Genomic DNA, 12662 nt, shown 5'->3' with positions numbered 1-12662 from the left:
AAAACAGGATTTTTAATGAATTAGGGAAATTGATCTATCTCTAAATGAAGCTGTCACCTCCAAGCAAAACTCAAATTGCAGATAAAGCCATACATTCGAGTGCTCTGTTTGCATTGGTAACTGGAGTTCAGGGACAGGGACAGCAGGAAAGTTATTCTCATGGTCCTTCCTGGCCCCACTGTCACTGCCTCTCCACCAAGGGCCTTTTAAGAGACTGAGATCTTCTGGGAGCTGGAACACGGTCACACCACAATAAAGGCAAAGAGAAATTTTTACATGATAAATTTAATTATTTTATTAGGAAATTTGGAAAACAGCTGTTGACTAATAGGACTACGAGATAGAAAAGGGGCAGGGATCAAAGCACTTACATGGGAAGAAAACCAGTATACAGCACATCTAAAGAACACCGGGAGCCCAGGGAGGGCAGCCCTTCGCCAGGAGCCAGGCTGTACTCGGGTTTTTGTTTCTGATGTTTGCTAATCGACTGGAAGGAAATACAGAGAGGAAAATTGAAAATACCCAAAGCAGAAAATACAGGAACCCAAATCCAGGAGCAAAGTTACAACCCAAGATGGTTACGTCTCAGAAAACCAGATGATGTCAGGTGGGGCAGGTGAACAAGGTAGAGAAAGGTCCAGGGACAGAAGCGGGAGCCGCCCCCTAGTGGCAGCACTGCCTCTTGCAGCACCTCTGCTGACAGCAGCACTTCTGCTGACAGCAGCCCTTCCCGCAGCCGCAGCCGCAGTCACACGAGTGGCGGCGGCAGGTGCGGCGGTAGCAGCAGACCACGGGGGTGTTGCAGCAGCAGCCGCAGCAGCCCCCACAGCAGCCGCAGCAGGAGCCGCCCCGGGAGCACCTGTACGAGGTGCAGCTGTCACAGCCGCCACAGCCACCGCCGCAGCCACCGCAGCCGCAGCCGCCACCGCAGCCACCACAACCACAGCAGCCCATAGTGTCAGCAGAGAGGACTCAGGAGAGGGGAGGACGGAGACTCAGGAGGTGAGGGACGTCTGATGCCGCCTCCTGCTGGGGTGGGGGCTTATATAGCAACTCTGGGCACAGGATTGGCCTAAGGCTCAAGGCCACTTCCCTGTTGCTGATGCAAGTATCCACAGCAGAACCTCACATGGCCTTTGTGCACTTCCTTCATGGATCCTTCCCACTTAAAATATTTGCTAAATTTAGCTCTCACTTGTCTATTTAAAGCCCTCTTTAAAACAGAACAGGAAATGACTATTAACCCCCTTTTCTTTTCTGGTGATTGTCAGCGTCTGAGCGGGTCAGAATTTCCCTTGGCCACTTTTACATCTCTCAGCCATCTCAGCCCAGGACAAAGATTTTTTCATTCCTACACCATTTATAACCTTTTACTAAGCTGGGAAACATCACTTTAGATAGAGGAGAGTATTCTGAAAGTCGAAGGGGAAAGTGTTATTTCATCCCTGGGTAATTCCTCATCCTGTCACGTCGGTCAGGGCTCTGATTCAGAGGAGAGAGGATACTGTGTTATCAGGGCTACTCTGGAGCATCCTCTGCGTTGAGCTGGATGATAGAAGCACATCCTGGACAGAACGTCCCCAAGCCACCTGCCAAATTCAAGGACACTTCTGCTATCAGCAGCCTCTTAAGAAAGGACAACCTAAAGACATTTCCAACAGCCATGTGTCTCCAGGGTGGTCAGGGACCAGTGCCCTGTGGAACGCTTACTTGAAATGGTTGCTCTTAATTGTCTGTCCCTGCACAGACCACCCTTTCCTGTTAGAGGTAAGCAGTGAAGGCAGTCAGGTTCTGTTGACCTTTCTCAGAATATAAAAAAGCTCTTGGTAGGTCCCCTGAGCCTGCGCGAGCAGCACACAGCTGAGGAAAGCCAGGTGTCCGCCCAGCCCCCTGCAGGACCCTGAGTGGGAGGAGCTTGCAACTCCCCTGGAATAATCTTACGATCTGGCCTTTAGCCCTGGGCTCTCTTCAGGTAAGTTTTTAGTTACTGTTAAAAAAAAAAAAATCTTGAAGATGACTTCTATGTAATATTTATCAAACCAGAAAGTGAATAAAGTGGTTTAGTGCTCTGGTCCCGCTGCACAGCTCTCTGAACCCCACCTGCACGTACCTGGCATTAGCCATTACACGTCTAGGATAACCCCTGCGTAAAACAGCCAATTCATTTCTGTTGATACTTTTTGGCTGAAATTTTGGAATGTAATTATTTCCTTTGGTAGTTTTCCTGTCCTGTAACAGAGCACAGATAGACAGTAAATTTGCTTAAATGACTGTACTGGAAAATGCCATAAGCAAGATTTCTTTCATGCCTTCAACCAGTATACGGTTCTTCCCAACACTCTCATCTTCAGGATTTGTCTGTTTTTATTAAAAGGGCGCATGAGCTTCTGTTTTCATGCACCTTAATCCTTTCCCATCATGTAAACCGAGGAGGGGGCAATATATTCAGCTTCATAAATAGCTCTTGAATTAGCCTTGTCTTATAAGGAAGTCACTCTGCAGGGCACTGTGAGAACAAAACAAGATGAATCCACAGGCTCTCAGTCTGATAAAAAATGCATGTTAAAAAAATTCTAATACAATAGGACAAGAATCAGAATAACCCTATAAATTGACTTTCTTAGAGGTATGGGGGAGAAAGGTTGATTTTGAGTATAAGTGAGAGAAGGGGAATTGGGAAGACTAAGAGAAGGTCTTCTGTGTAAGAGTTCAGTAAAGACTGGAGACAGGAAAACGTGAGGCGTGGTCAGGCAGCACCTGCCGTAGACCTACCGGCGGGACTTACAGGATGGGACTTGGGGGAGGCGTGGGAGGCTAAGAACAGCCAGAGCAGAGCCTGGGAACACAGGTGGAATCAAAAGGTAGGAATCTTTGGGCACCACGTTGAAGATGCTTTGGCAGTTTGGAAGTCAGTGGGAATGCTACCAAAGCTGTTGCCCCAGAATCATACCTCCTGCCCCTGCCTTGAATGGAAAGTGACTGCTCTTATCTGGGTTTCAGGCTCAATTATGGAAGGAGGAAAATGCAAAGAGAAAAAACAAGAACTGGTCAGAACCAACCAAGACAGCGGAAGACCTGACATCCAGGAGACCTTGAGCCTCATTATACGCTCACTGGAACACTAACATCCTAAATGACACACCCACCAGTGCCATGGCAGTTGACGGATGCCTTGACAACAACCGGAAAAGCCCATACAGGAACTCAAAAATGCGTTGCCTCGGTTCCCAGTCAAAACCACACCCTATTCTCAGATAAGTCATGATATTTCTCCCTCTTTTCACTCAGTTTCCTCCCTTTCACCTTTACCTTCCTTCGTGTGATGTCTCAGCCCAAATAATACTGAGAAGTTGATTTGTGGACTAAGTTCCCACTTGGTTCTTTGGCCATGGGCTGAAGCTTGTGCTGTTCCAGCCTCGGCATCGGCTTCATTTGCGCCTGTGCGAATCCAAGCAGATAAACCTCGCCGGCTGAGACAAGGAGTCTCGGCCCGGGCTAGGACCCTGGCACCTTGGTCCGGGTGACCGTGGATCCAGGTACCCAACTTGGTAGCAGGAACTGGGATTCATGCTCCAGGAAGGTAAGTGACAGCAGAACCAGGACTTGGGAAGGTAAGACTGAAGATGAGGATGAGTTACAAGGTGTCTGCAACAGTCTTGGCCAGATCGAGTATGGGTCCCAGTGGGCAAAGGCTGGGGAAGCGAGGGAGGGAAAGAGTGATAAGCCAGGCATAGAGCATTCCCCAGGGAGCATCCCTGCAGGAGAGGAAACGGGGTCGCGTTAAGAGCAGCAAACAGTCTTCTACTAGATCTGTTATTTAGCCACTTAGTAAGGGGTCAGTAAGCAGTTGTTGATGTGCTAATCAGTTGGCTGAAATGAATCCACCATTATGTTCCATGCGGGTCCTCTCACCCTCTTCGAAGCCCTCCTGCCCCAACAACCATCACTCTGCGAGGCTCCCGGGGGGACCACGTGCTCAGGAACACAGAATGCTCAGCTGCCCTGTGGAGGGACCCTTCCATTTGCTTCACTCTCTACCCCAGGCAGTCTTCCTGGCCAGTGGTGATGCAGCTCTGAGGGTTTATAAGCAGGAAAAACCACGAAAGCACATGGTGGGTGCTACCACCTACAGGTACTGGTTAAAGGTCCTAAGCCAAAGCTGTACCACAGCGGAGCCCACCACTGTCCCCAGCTACCATGCTGTGTTGTAGTTTCTGCCAGTGCCAACATCCTGGCCACATCTGTACCCACGTCACCCTCCCCTGATGTCACTCTGCTGCAATGGAGAGAACGTCCTCCCCCCACTTTATGCCACATTCTGTTGCACGGTCCCTAAATCCTGCCCTGGACTCTCCATGACTCTCAAGGCATTTTTCTCATTGCCTCTTCTCTGCATGACTCAGGCATGAGTCCATAGTGGGAAACAATTATTATAGGTCCACAGCTTGGAATACTCAAAAGGTGGCTAGTAACCGGGCATTGTCACAGACCCACACTTCATTGCCTGACCCCTTTCCTTTAAAATGACTTTACTGGCTTTTGTTTTCGTTAGAATGCTCCTCAGCCTTCATCTCAAGGGACCCCTGGCAATCCCACTTCACCGTTTCTCTAAGTCTCCACAGACAAGTCAGCGTCTCCCGACCAGCAGAATCAAAGTTCAAGTTGGGACAGTCACTGCCTAAGTGTAAACGACGTCATGGGAGTAGAATTGATTAAAAGTTGTGATTGCCCAAATGACTTTCCAATTACTTTTTTGGCTTAATAAGCTCTTCAACTTTATAACTTCCCCTCACATACTTGTTCCTACTCACCATTCTTGTACCAGTCCTCCGTACCATTAGATTAAAAAGCAAATTCCTGTATGTATACATGTACTCACAGGTTGTTTGTGGAAAGCCAAGTTGAAAAAAGCATGGAGAAATGCTGTGTTATGTTCCCTCATCCTCGCAGCCACCTTCCACACCAGGTATTCAGAAAATGAGAGAGACATTAACACACCTTCATTCAGAAGATCTGCTCTGGGTAGACCTGATATGGAATGCATTAGCGACAAATGAAGGTTTCTTTTTGTCTAAAAGGAAATTGAATTATTTCTCTTCATCTTGAACATTATAACTGCGTTTTCCCCTACATTTTGTGAGTGAAAAAAATGAGAGAACACTTACATTACAAAAAAAGTTATCTGTCTCTCTTTCCTTCATCCAGGAAAGGGCAAAGTGCTTCTGTACACCGCCCTAGAAGAAACACCAGAAGTTGAGGGACGTGGCGACAAAACAGGTGTCTGTTAGGGACACATCACGGAGCCAAAGAGGTGATGGAAAGGATTGGTTACACTGAGAAAAGGCAGCTAGAGTTTAAAGAGATAAAGACACAGCAAACTGAGATCATCCATAGATCCTGAGCCATCATATTTAACCCTGACAACACTTTCCGTTGCAAAAGAATGAAGGAATCCCAGTAATTACCCAAAGACTACGCTAACCCCCAAACAGATACTGTCTGACGAGTTATTTGCTTTTCTTGAACTTTTTAACCAAAATTAGAAGGAAAAAAAAGAACATTGGGCAATGATCAAAACTCATTCAAAGTTTATCTGTGTTCAGATTCATCCACCTACGGGGCCATCAGCTCAGCTCTACTCCATGGGGATAGACCATAATCCCAAACCCCCACCAGCCGACTTGTACAACGAAGGTCACTGGGACCCCCACAGGGCGTTCACATGTGCAACCCATTAGACAGTAGAGTAAATTCCTGCATAAAGCATGGCTCCGACACATAAGCATCCCAGTTAAAAATAACCAGGTGTTGCTGATCTAAATATAGGAGACTGCATAGCACATCTATCAATTAACTTCCCGCTTCCAGTTCTATTTCCAAAGGTAAACACTTGAGCAAAAGCAAACAAATCAACAAACATTTGTCGAACCCACGTTACGTGCCAGGCAGCATGGGTGATACAAAGAAATGTACCTTCACTGTGCCCCAGAAAGTAACACAACATTGTAAATCGACTGTACTTCAATTAAAAAAAGAAGAGAAATGTACTTCTAAGTAATTCCAAACTAATAAGGGAGATGAGCAGAAATAATTGGGCAAATTAGGAAGAAAAAAGGTTTAACTGATAGTCCAATAAAGGAAGAGTTGACTCGAAGTACAGGCTGATTAAGTTCCAAGTGAATATTAAGACTTAGAAAAGTTCCAAGAGTTCGCAATGACTTCCACTTACATAGTGAAGAAAGAAAAGGCTTTGTGAAGAAGGCAGACCTCGGGCTGGGACTTGAACGGAAAGCTGGACGTGAAAGGTGAGAGGACGCTGTCTGGGGTCATCCTACCTGAGATGCCTCCTGCCTCCACCTCCAGGGTGTGACTGGTCCTGCTCTACTTCAGTTTCCTGATGAAAATAATAACACCTTGGCACCCAGAAACCCTAAATCACAGGGTTATGGTGAAACATAAACGTGGTAACACATATAAAACACTTAGAATGGAGCTTGGGACATAATAAATGTTCAATGCATGTTAGCCATTGTTAGTATTTCGAGGCTGGCTACACATTGTAAGAAAAATACAGGACTTATTCAGGAGAGAACAGGGACAGGACCCAGTTTCCAGAGGGAGACGAGACCTGAGCTAAAACCCTGAACTCTATTCAATATCTTGTAATAACATGTAACGGAAAAGAATCTGAAAAGAAAATATACGTACGTATGTGTATGTATATGTATAACTGAATTGCTTTGTTGTACACCTGAAACTAACATTGTAAATGAACTACACTTCAAAAAAACAAGAGCAAACCCTGAGGAACTCCCTGAGGGAACTCAGGGTTCTGCATGGTCCTGCCAAATCAGCCCTCCCAGCACATTCAAGCACAAAGACTGTGCTTTTCCCAACCGCAGAGAAAGTCAAGTCTGTATCACAAGTACTTCCTTCATAATGCTTAACCCGTTTTTGGATCTCTGCACCAATATTTTTGGGCTCTCATAAAGCTACAGGTTTAATTCTAAATATTTCACATGTATCATTTGACTCAGTTCTTGAGAAAAACCTTCCAAAGTATATACTGTTAATACTGCCATTGTACAGTTGAAGAAAATGATACTGGAATGTTAATTATCTAAGATCCCAAAGAAGTTGGAGAATCAAGAAACAAGTCCAGCAACCTGACCTCAGAGTTGACCTTCCCAACCCCAGTGCGACAGACACTACACTTTGTGTCTTCAAAGTTCAGTGTCCAAATCAGGGGTCAGCAAACTAAGGCCCGCTTTCGGCCTGCCACCTGTTTTCATAAATAAGGTTTTATTGGAACAAAGCCACTCATACATTTAAGTGTGGTCTCTGGTCATCTCAAGTTACAATGGCTGAGCTGAGTAGCTGCTATGGCGATCACGTGGGATGTGAAGTCGAAAACATTTACCATCTGGTCCTTTACAGAAATACGGGCCAAACACTGGTCCGGATGGTGCAGAATGATTAGTCAGAAAGGGAGTTTTGAGTACAAGCACATTTCTCTTGACCTGATACAATGTGATGAGCTGTAACACAACGCAAGTTTGTCGGTTTCCTTCTCTGCCCACGTCTAACAAGCCACACGCTGCTCTGAGCGTTTGCCATTAGAATCTGTTTGTTCTTACAGCCAATGTGAGGGTGAATTTCCTATTTATTCACCAGTCCTTAGACCCATGCCTGGTCATGGTCTGAGCGTAACCAATCTGAACTAGTCATTTTTTCCAACAAATGAATAATATTCCACGTAGAAAATCTGTTTAAACCTGCATAGAAATAACAATGGTGGGATGGGTGGGGAATATTTGGATCCATGTAATACTTCTTTCCAGAGGCAGGAATGGGGTGAGGTAAAGGAGGCACCTGCCTAGGGAGCAAAATTTAAGGTGGCACCAGAACCTTCAAGTCATCAAGGTAAATAAGTTTAATGTGATTTTTTAAAAAAATCAAAATCAGTGCGAAAACAATTTATGATGAACAAGATATCAGAGTTTTGCAGAAAGGTAGACGTGGACCCTGCTCTTGCCTGATTCAGCCTTCCCTCGTCCCAGCTCTGCTTCTCACTTGCAAGAGCTTGACACAGTTCAGGACCGACTGGATATTTCAATAGTATCATGGTTTATTTCTCGTAGCGTAATGTCCTCCAAGTCCATCCACGTTGCTGTGAATGGCAAATTTGATTCTTTTTTTTATGCCTGAGCAGTATTCCATTGTATATTTATACCACATCTTCTTTATCCATTCATCTGTTGATGGACTCTTAGGTTGCTTCCTGATAAGTCAGACAGAGGAAGATAAGTATTGTATGATATCACTTATACGTGGAATCTAAAAAATACTACAAACTAGTGAATATAACCAAAAAGAAGCAGACTCACAGAGAACAAACTAGTGGCTACTACTGGGGAGAGACAAGAAGAGGGACCGGACAGGGGTAGGGGATTAAGAGGTACAAGCTATTGTGAATAAAATAACCTACAAAGATATATTGTACAACCCGGGGAATATAGATCAATATTTTACAATAACTATAAATGGAGGGATAACCTTTAAAAATTGGGAATCACTATGTTGTACACCTGTAACAAATATAATATTGTACAGCAACTATGCTTCAATTAAAAATTAAACATAAATAAGTGAATAAATAAATAAAACAAACCATGAGTCTACAGATATAAGCATGGCCCTACCTCCACCCTGTTAAAGGCTATGGCAGGAGGGAAGATACATGCAGTTAAACCAGAATCCAAAGAATTTAAGTCCCATTTCCCACAGGGCAGATTTTCAACTATAACTGTATTATAACCAAGAAATATTTTGGGGAGGCCTCCACCATGAATACGTATCACGTTCTGAAAGGCCACAGAGGCAAGTCTCCCTCCCAGCCCCACCCATCCTCTACAGCCTGCAAGTCTGGGAGTGAAGAAAGTGAGGTTTGGGGTCCAGCAGAGTGGATTTGAATCCTGCTGCCACCGTGTGATGCCCAGGAGTCTTCCTCTCACAGCCTTGATCTCCTAAAGTAAACAGTGGGGTGATGATATTAGCACCTCCTCCCAGACTGCTGAGGACCAAACGGGAGGCTGCTCGCTGGCAACGCCAGCCACTGCGCTCATCATCAGCGTCTCGGTGGGTGACCCAGTGACCCATTCGCCCTGTTCCCCACGTGTCCAGGTAAGATCACCCTTGGTCTAATAGCCACCCACGGGTCTAAGCTGGTCGCGACATTCCTGAGTTCTGCTCAAGACCACTTGCTTCGTGATTAGTTCCCACTCTGCGTTCAAACACTCCTCACACCTCTTCATTGCACCGTACTTCAAGCCCAGATCACGATAGCAGCTTCTTGTCTGTTTTTCTGCCTTTAGACTCACCTCCCTCCAGTCCATTCTCCATGTGCTGCCAGACTGATATTTTCTACAAAGCATGGCAGCACCTTCCCCATCAAGTCCTTCAAAGAATCCATCATAGTGTGGAGTATATCGTCCAAACACTAGAACGAGGTCCTTCCCAGTCAGGACTTTGCTCACCTCTCCAGCCTCATCTCACACAGGTTACACGCTCACACTCAACTCTCCAGTCACTCTGAACCCCGCTGTTCCCCACTGGTCACACTGCCTCTCACCTCTGCTCTTTGCACACACAGTTGCCTCTGCCTGAAAGAGATCCCCTCGGCCAGGTCTCCTGACAAACCTTCATCCCAGAGGTTCCCTTCATCCTTTGTGACTTGGTCCAAGTATCACTATCTCCAGGAGTTTTCTATGACCTTCTCTCCCCACCCAAAGCCTGAGTTAGGTACCTTCTTACATCTCCCTAAAACCCGGGCTGCTCTCAGCCATAACACTCTCACCTTGTATAGTACTGATCATTCACTTGTGTGCCTCGCCCATCAGACTGTGAGCACCACAGAGCCAGGAGCTATCACTTACCATCTTCCACCCACAGTGCCCGGCACAGTACAGGGCTCAGTGAGATGAGGTTCATTCTAGAGTCTGAACAGACAGGTACATCAGTGGACCAGAACAGGAGATCGATCTATCTATCTAACTATCTACCTATCTATTTATAGATAGATTATATGTTTATATATAAAGAGTTTATATATATATAAATGCACACATAACAATAGTAAAATGCAGGTATGTTATCTGATTCTAAAGAAACAGTTAAGAGCACAGAGAGAGAACGCCCTGGGGTAGAGGAGATGGGATTCAAGCTGAAACCATGCCACCTCTAAAAGCAGCCTAAGCAAATAGACTTTAAAAATAACCAAATTCCACCAGCCCAAGACTCAGATCTCCTAGGTAGAGATGGTGCCGGGACACCTCCTCCACATGCAGTATGGAACCCAGAACGAAGACCACTTCTGGAGACAGTTAAGAGACTCATTGTCCTTCCAACGTCAAGCATCAGGAGACAACTGCATCCCATCAGTAGGAGGTGATAAAGTAGCCATCACCAGGGTAGGTAACCAGAGAGCATGCCCTTGCCCAGCCCAGCAGTCTCCCTGAGGAAGGCTGAGGAGGAACCAGCTGCAGTGAGGCTCTCCTCCAGGAAACAGGCTTCAAGGACCACCTGGCCTTGTGAGGAACAACCAGATAACAGCCTTGTGTGCATGAACTTAGGGAGATTATAAAAAGGGAAAGAGGAAATGAACGAGGAAACGAGTCCAGACTTCTAGAATCAATATGGTGTTGGAAAAGGAATGTCAGGTTTGGTGTCAACCTGGGATTAAATCAGGATTTACCAGCTGGATTTCTTCGGGTGAGTTTCTTAACTGCCCTCTCCTCAGTCGTCTCTTCACCTGTGAAGTGGGTCTAATACAGCTCCCCTGGAAGAGCTGGCACCGAAGTAGCCATGTGTGGAAGGAGGGGTCCAGGCGAGCTCACCACTCACCCCTTCTTTTCTGAATGGACTGGGGAGCGGAGCAGTGGGCAAGGGAGAGGAGCCCCTGCTGCCTGCTGGGGGCTGGGCTGGAAACTAGGGCTTGGCCCGGACAGCACAGTGGAGCTCCCATTCCTGCCTGCCGAATTGAACAAAGCCCCCATCAGCAGCCGGGCAGCGTAGGTCTCCCCTCCCCAAGGTCTGCTCAGTGGGTTTATTGCACAAAATTGACAGAAGCAGAGAGAAAATACACAGCCGTGGGAGGCAAGGCCACGGACTCCAGCGACAACGAGAGCCTCGCAGAATCATCCACGGCGCTCAGGCTCGCCGCCCTGGCCGGCGCTTCCCGGTCTCCTTGGAAACCACCGGGCACCACAGGACAGGGGCTGCGGGCGTTCTGCTTTCCTGTAGGGCCCATTTTTCAGTTCTTAGGTTTTACAAAAGAAACAAAGACCCACCACCATCACCAATCCCTCCCCCGGAAAATCCTTGGGAGAGTGAGTACGGAGACCCCCCAGGGCAGCAGCAAAGGGGGCTGTGCACCCCTTGGATAAAGGGCTCTGGAAGAGGGTCCCACCCCGGGGTCTGCTGCAGGGGGATGGGGGAGGGGAGGGCCAGAACTGGATTCGCAGTGCTGAGGTCGCCCTACTATCAAAGGAACTGACAAAACACGCAGCTAATGAAGAGATGTGATTGTGGATTCAGTCATTTTATTGAGCAATGGGAAGTAGCAAATGTAGACAGAGCAGTAGGAAAGACTGTGCACAGGCAGAAAACTCCAAAACGACCAAAATCCAGGCCTGAATCTTTATAAAAGAGTAAGCCAAACAGCATATGAACTAGGATTAATTCATAAATTAGGGCTCTCGTGCGCCCTGGCTTTGCCCCGTGATCTTTTAGCATCAGTCCCTTGTTGCGTATTTGTTGCACACGGTGTTGCGTGGTTTGGGTGAATCTGCACTGAGGGTGGGCAAAGGAAGATCTCCGAAGGACAAAGCACAAGACCCAGGAGGCCCGAGAGGAAAAGCCGGTGACAGGAGGGTTAGGGGAAAGGAGCGGATGGAAGGGGGCAAAGCAGTCTTACCAGCAGAAGAGAGTGTGGCCTCCCGGCTCCTGGGCAGGACGGGGCCAGGCCAGCGACCTAGTGGCAGCACTGCCTCTTGCAGCACCTCTGCTGACAGCAGCACTTCTGCTGACAGCAGCCCTTCCCGCAGCCGCAGCCGCAGTCACACGAGTGGCGGCGGCAGGTGCGGCGGTAGCAGCAGACCACGGGGGTGTTGCAGCAGCAGCCGCAGCAGCCCCCACAGCAGCCGCAGCAGGAGCCGCCCCGGGAGCACCTGTACGAGGTGCAGCTGTCACAGCCGCCACAGCCACCGCCGCAGCCACCGCAGCCGCAGCCACCACCGCAGCCACCACAACCGCAGCCACCACCGCAGCCACCACAACCGCAGCCACCACCGCAGCCACCACAACCACAGCAGCCCATAGTGTCAGCAGAGAGGACTCAGGAGAGGGGAGGACGGAGACTCAGGAGGTGAGGGACGTCTGATGCCGCCCTCTGCTGGGGGGGCCCTTATATAGCAATTCTGGGGACAGGGGAGGGCAGACACATGACCACTTCCCTGTAATTGTTTGTTTCGGTGTCTCTAGGAAGTCCTTAGCCTCCTCCTGCTCACTTGCCTGCTAGACACCTTCGTCTCATTACGTCAGGACTTTCCGGTTGAGCTAAATTTACCTTTGTTTCACCCAACAGGATTATTTAGCAAGGGACC

The 12662-nt window shown here is 47.7% G+C and overlaps 2 protein-coding genes and 1 long non-coding RNA gene across 4 annotated transcripts; all 3 read right to left on the bottom strand.

Moving 5' to 3' along the window:
* Window positions 1–269: 269 nt before the first annotated feature.
* Window positions 270–1028, bottom strand: LOC140696492 (small cysteine and glycine repeat-containing protein 6-like). The gene has a single exon (XM_072961798.1). The coding sequence runs from the start codon at window positions 952–954 to the stop codon at window positions 664–666; it is 291 nt and encodes a 96-aa protein (XP_072817899.1). The 5' UTR covers window positions 955–1028; the 3' UTR covers window positions 270–663.
* Window positions 1029–1980: 952 nt separating this feature from the next.
* LOC116278736 (uncharacterized) lies at window positions 1981–6468 on the bottom strand. 2 transcript variants are annotated; one of them, XR_012072918.1, is made up of 3 exons: window positions 6230–6468; window positions 5166–5234; window positions 1981–3755 (listed from the first exon to the last, which is right to left on the bottom strand). It is a non-coding gene; the product is annotated as an uncharacterized lncRNA (long non-coding RNA). The 2 variants fall into 2 exon arrangements; XR_012072919.1 differs by having other exon boundaries at window positions 6336–6351.
* A 5110-nt stretch (window positions 6469–11578) lies between these two features.
* On the bottom strand, window positions 11579–12455 carry LOC140696487 (small cysteine and glycine repeat-containing protein 10-like). Its single transcript, XM_072961780.1, has one exon. The coding sequence runs from the start codon at window positions 12374–12376 to the stop codon at window positions 12032–12034; it is 345 nt and encodes a 114-aa protein (XP_072817881.1). The 5' UTR covers window positions 12377–12455; the 3' UTR covers window positions 11579–12031.
* Between the last annotated feature and the right edge of the window lie 207 nt (window positions 12456–12662).

Source organism: Vicugna pacos, chromosome 5 (assembly GCF_048564905.1).
Source record: "Vicugna pacos chromosome 5, VicPac4, whole genome shotgun sequence".
In the NCBI taxonomy this organism is placed as follows: domain Eukaryota; kingdom Metazoa; phylum Chordata; class Mammalia; order Artiodactyla; family Camelidae; genus Vicugna; species Vicugna pacos.
Note: the sequence above shows the minus strand (reverse complement) of the source record. Positions and strands in the feature narration are given on the sequence as shown.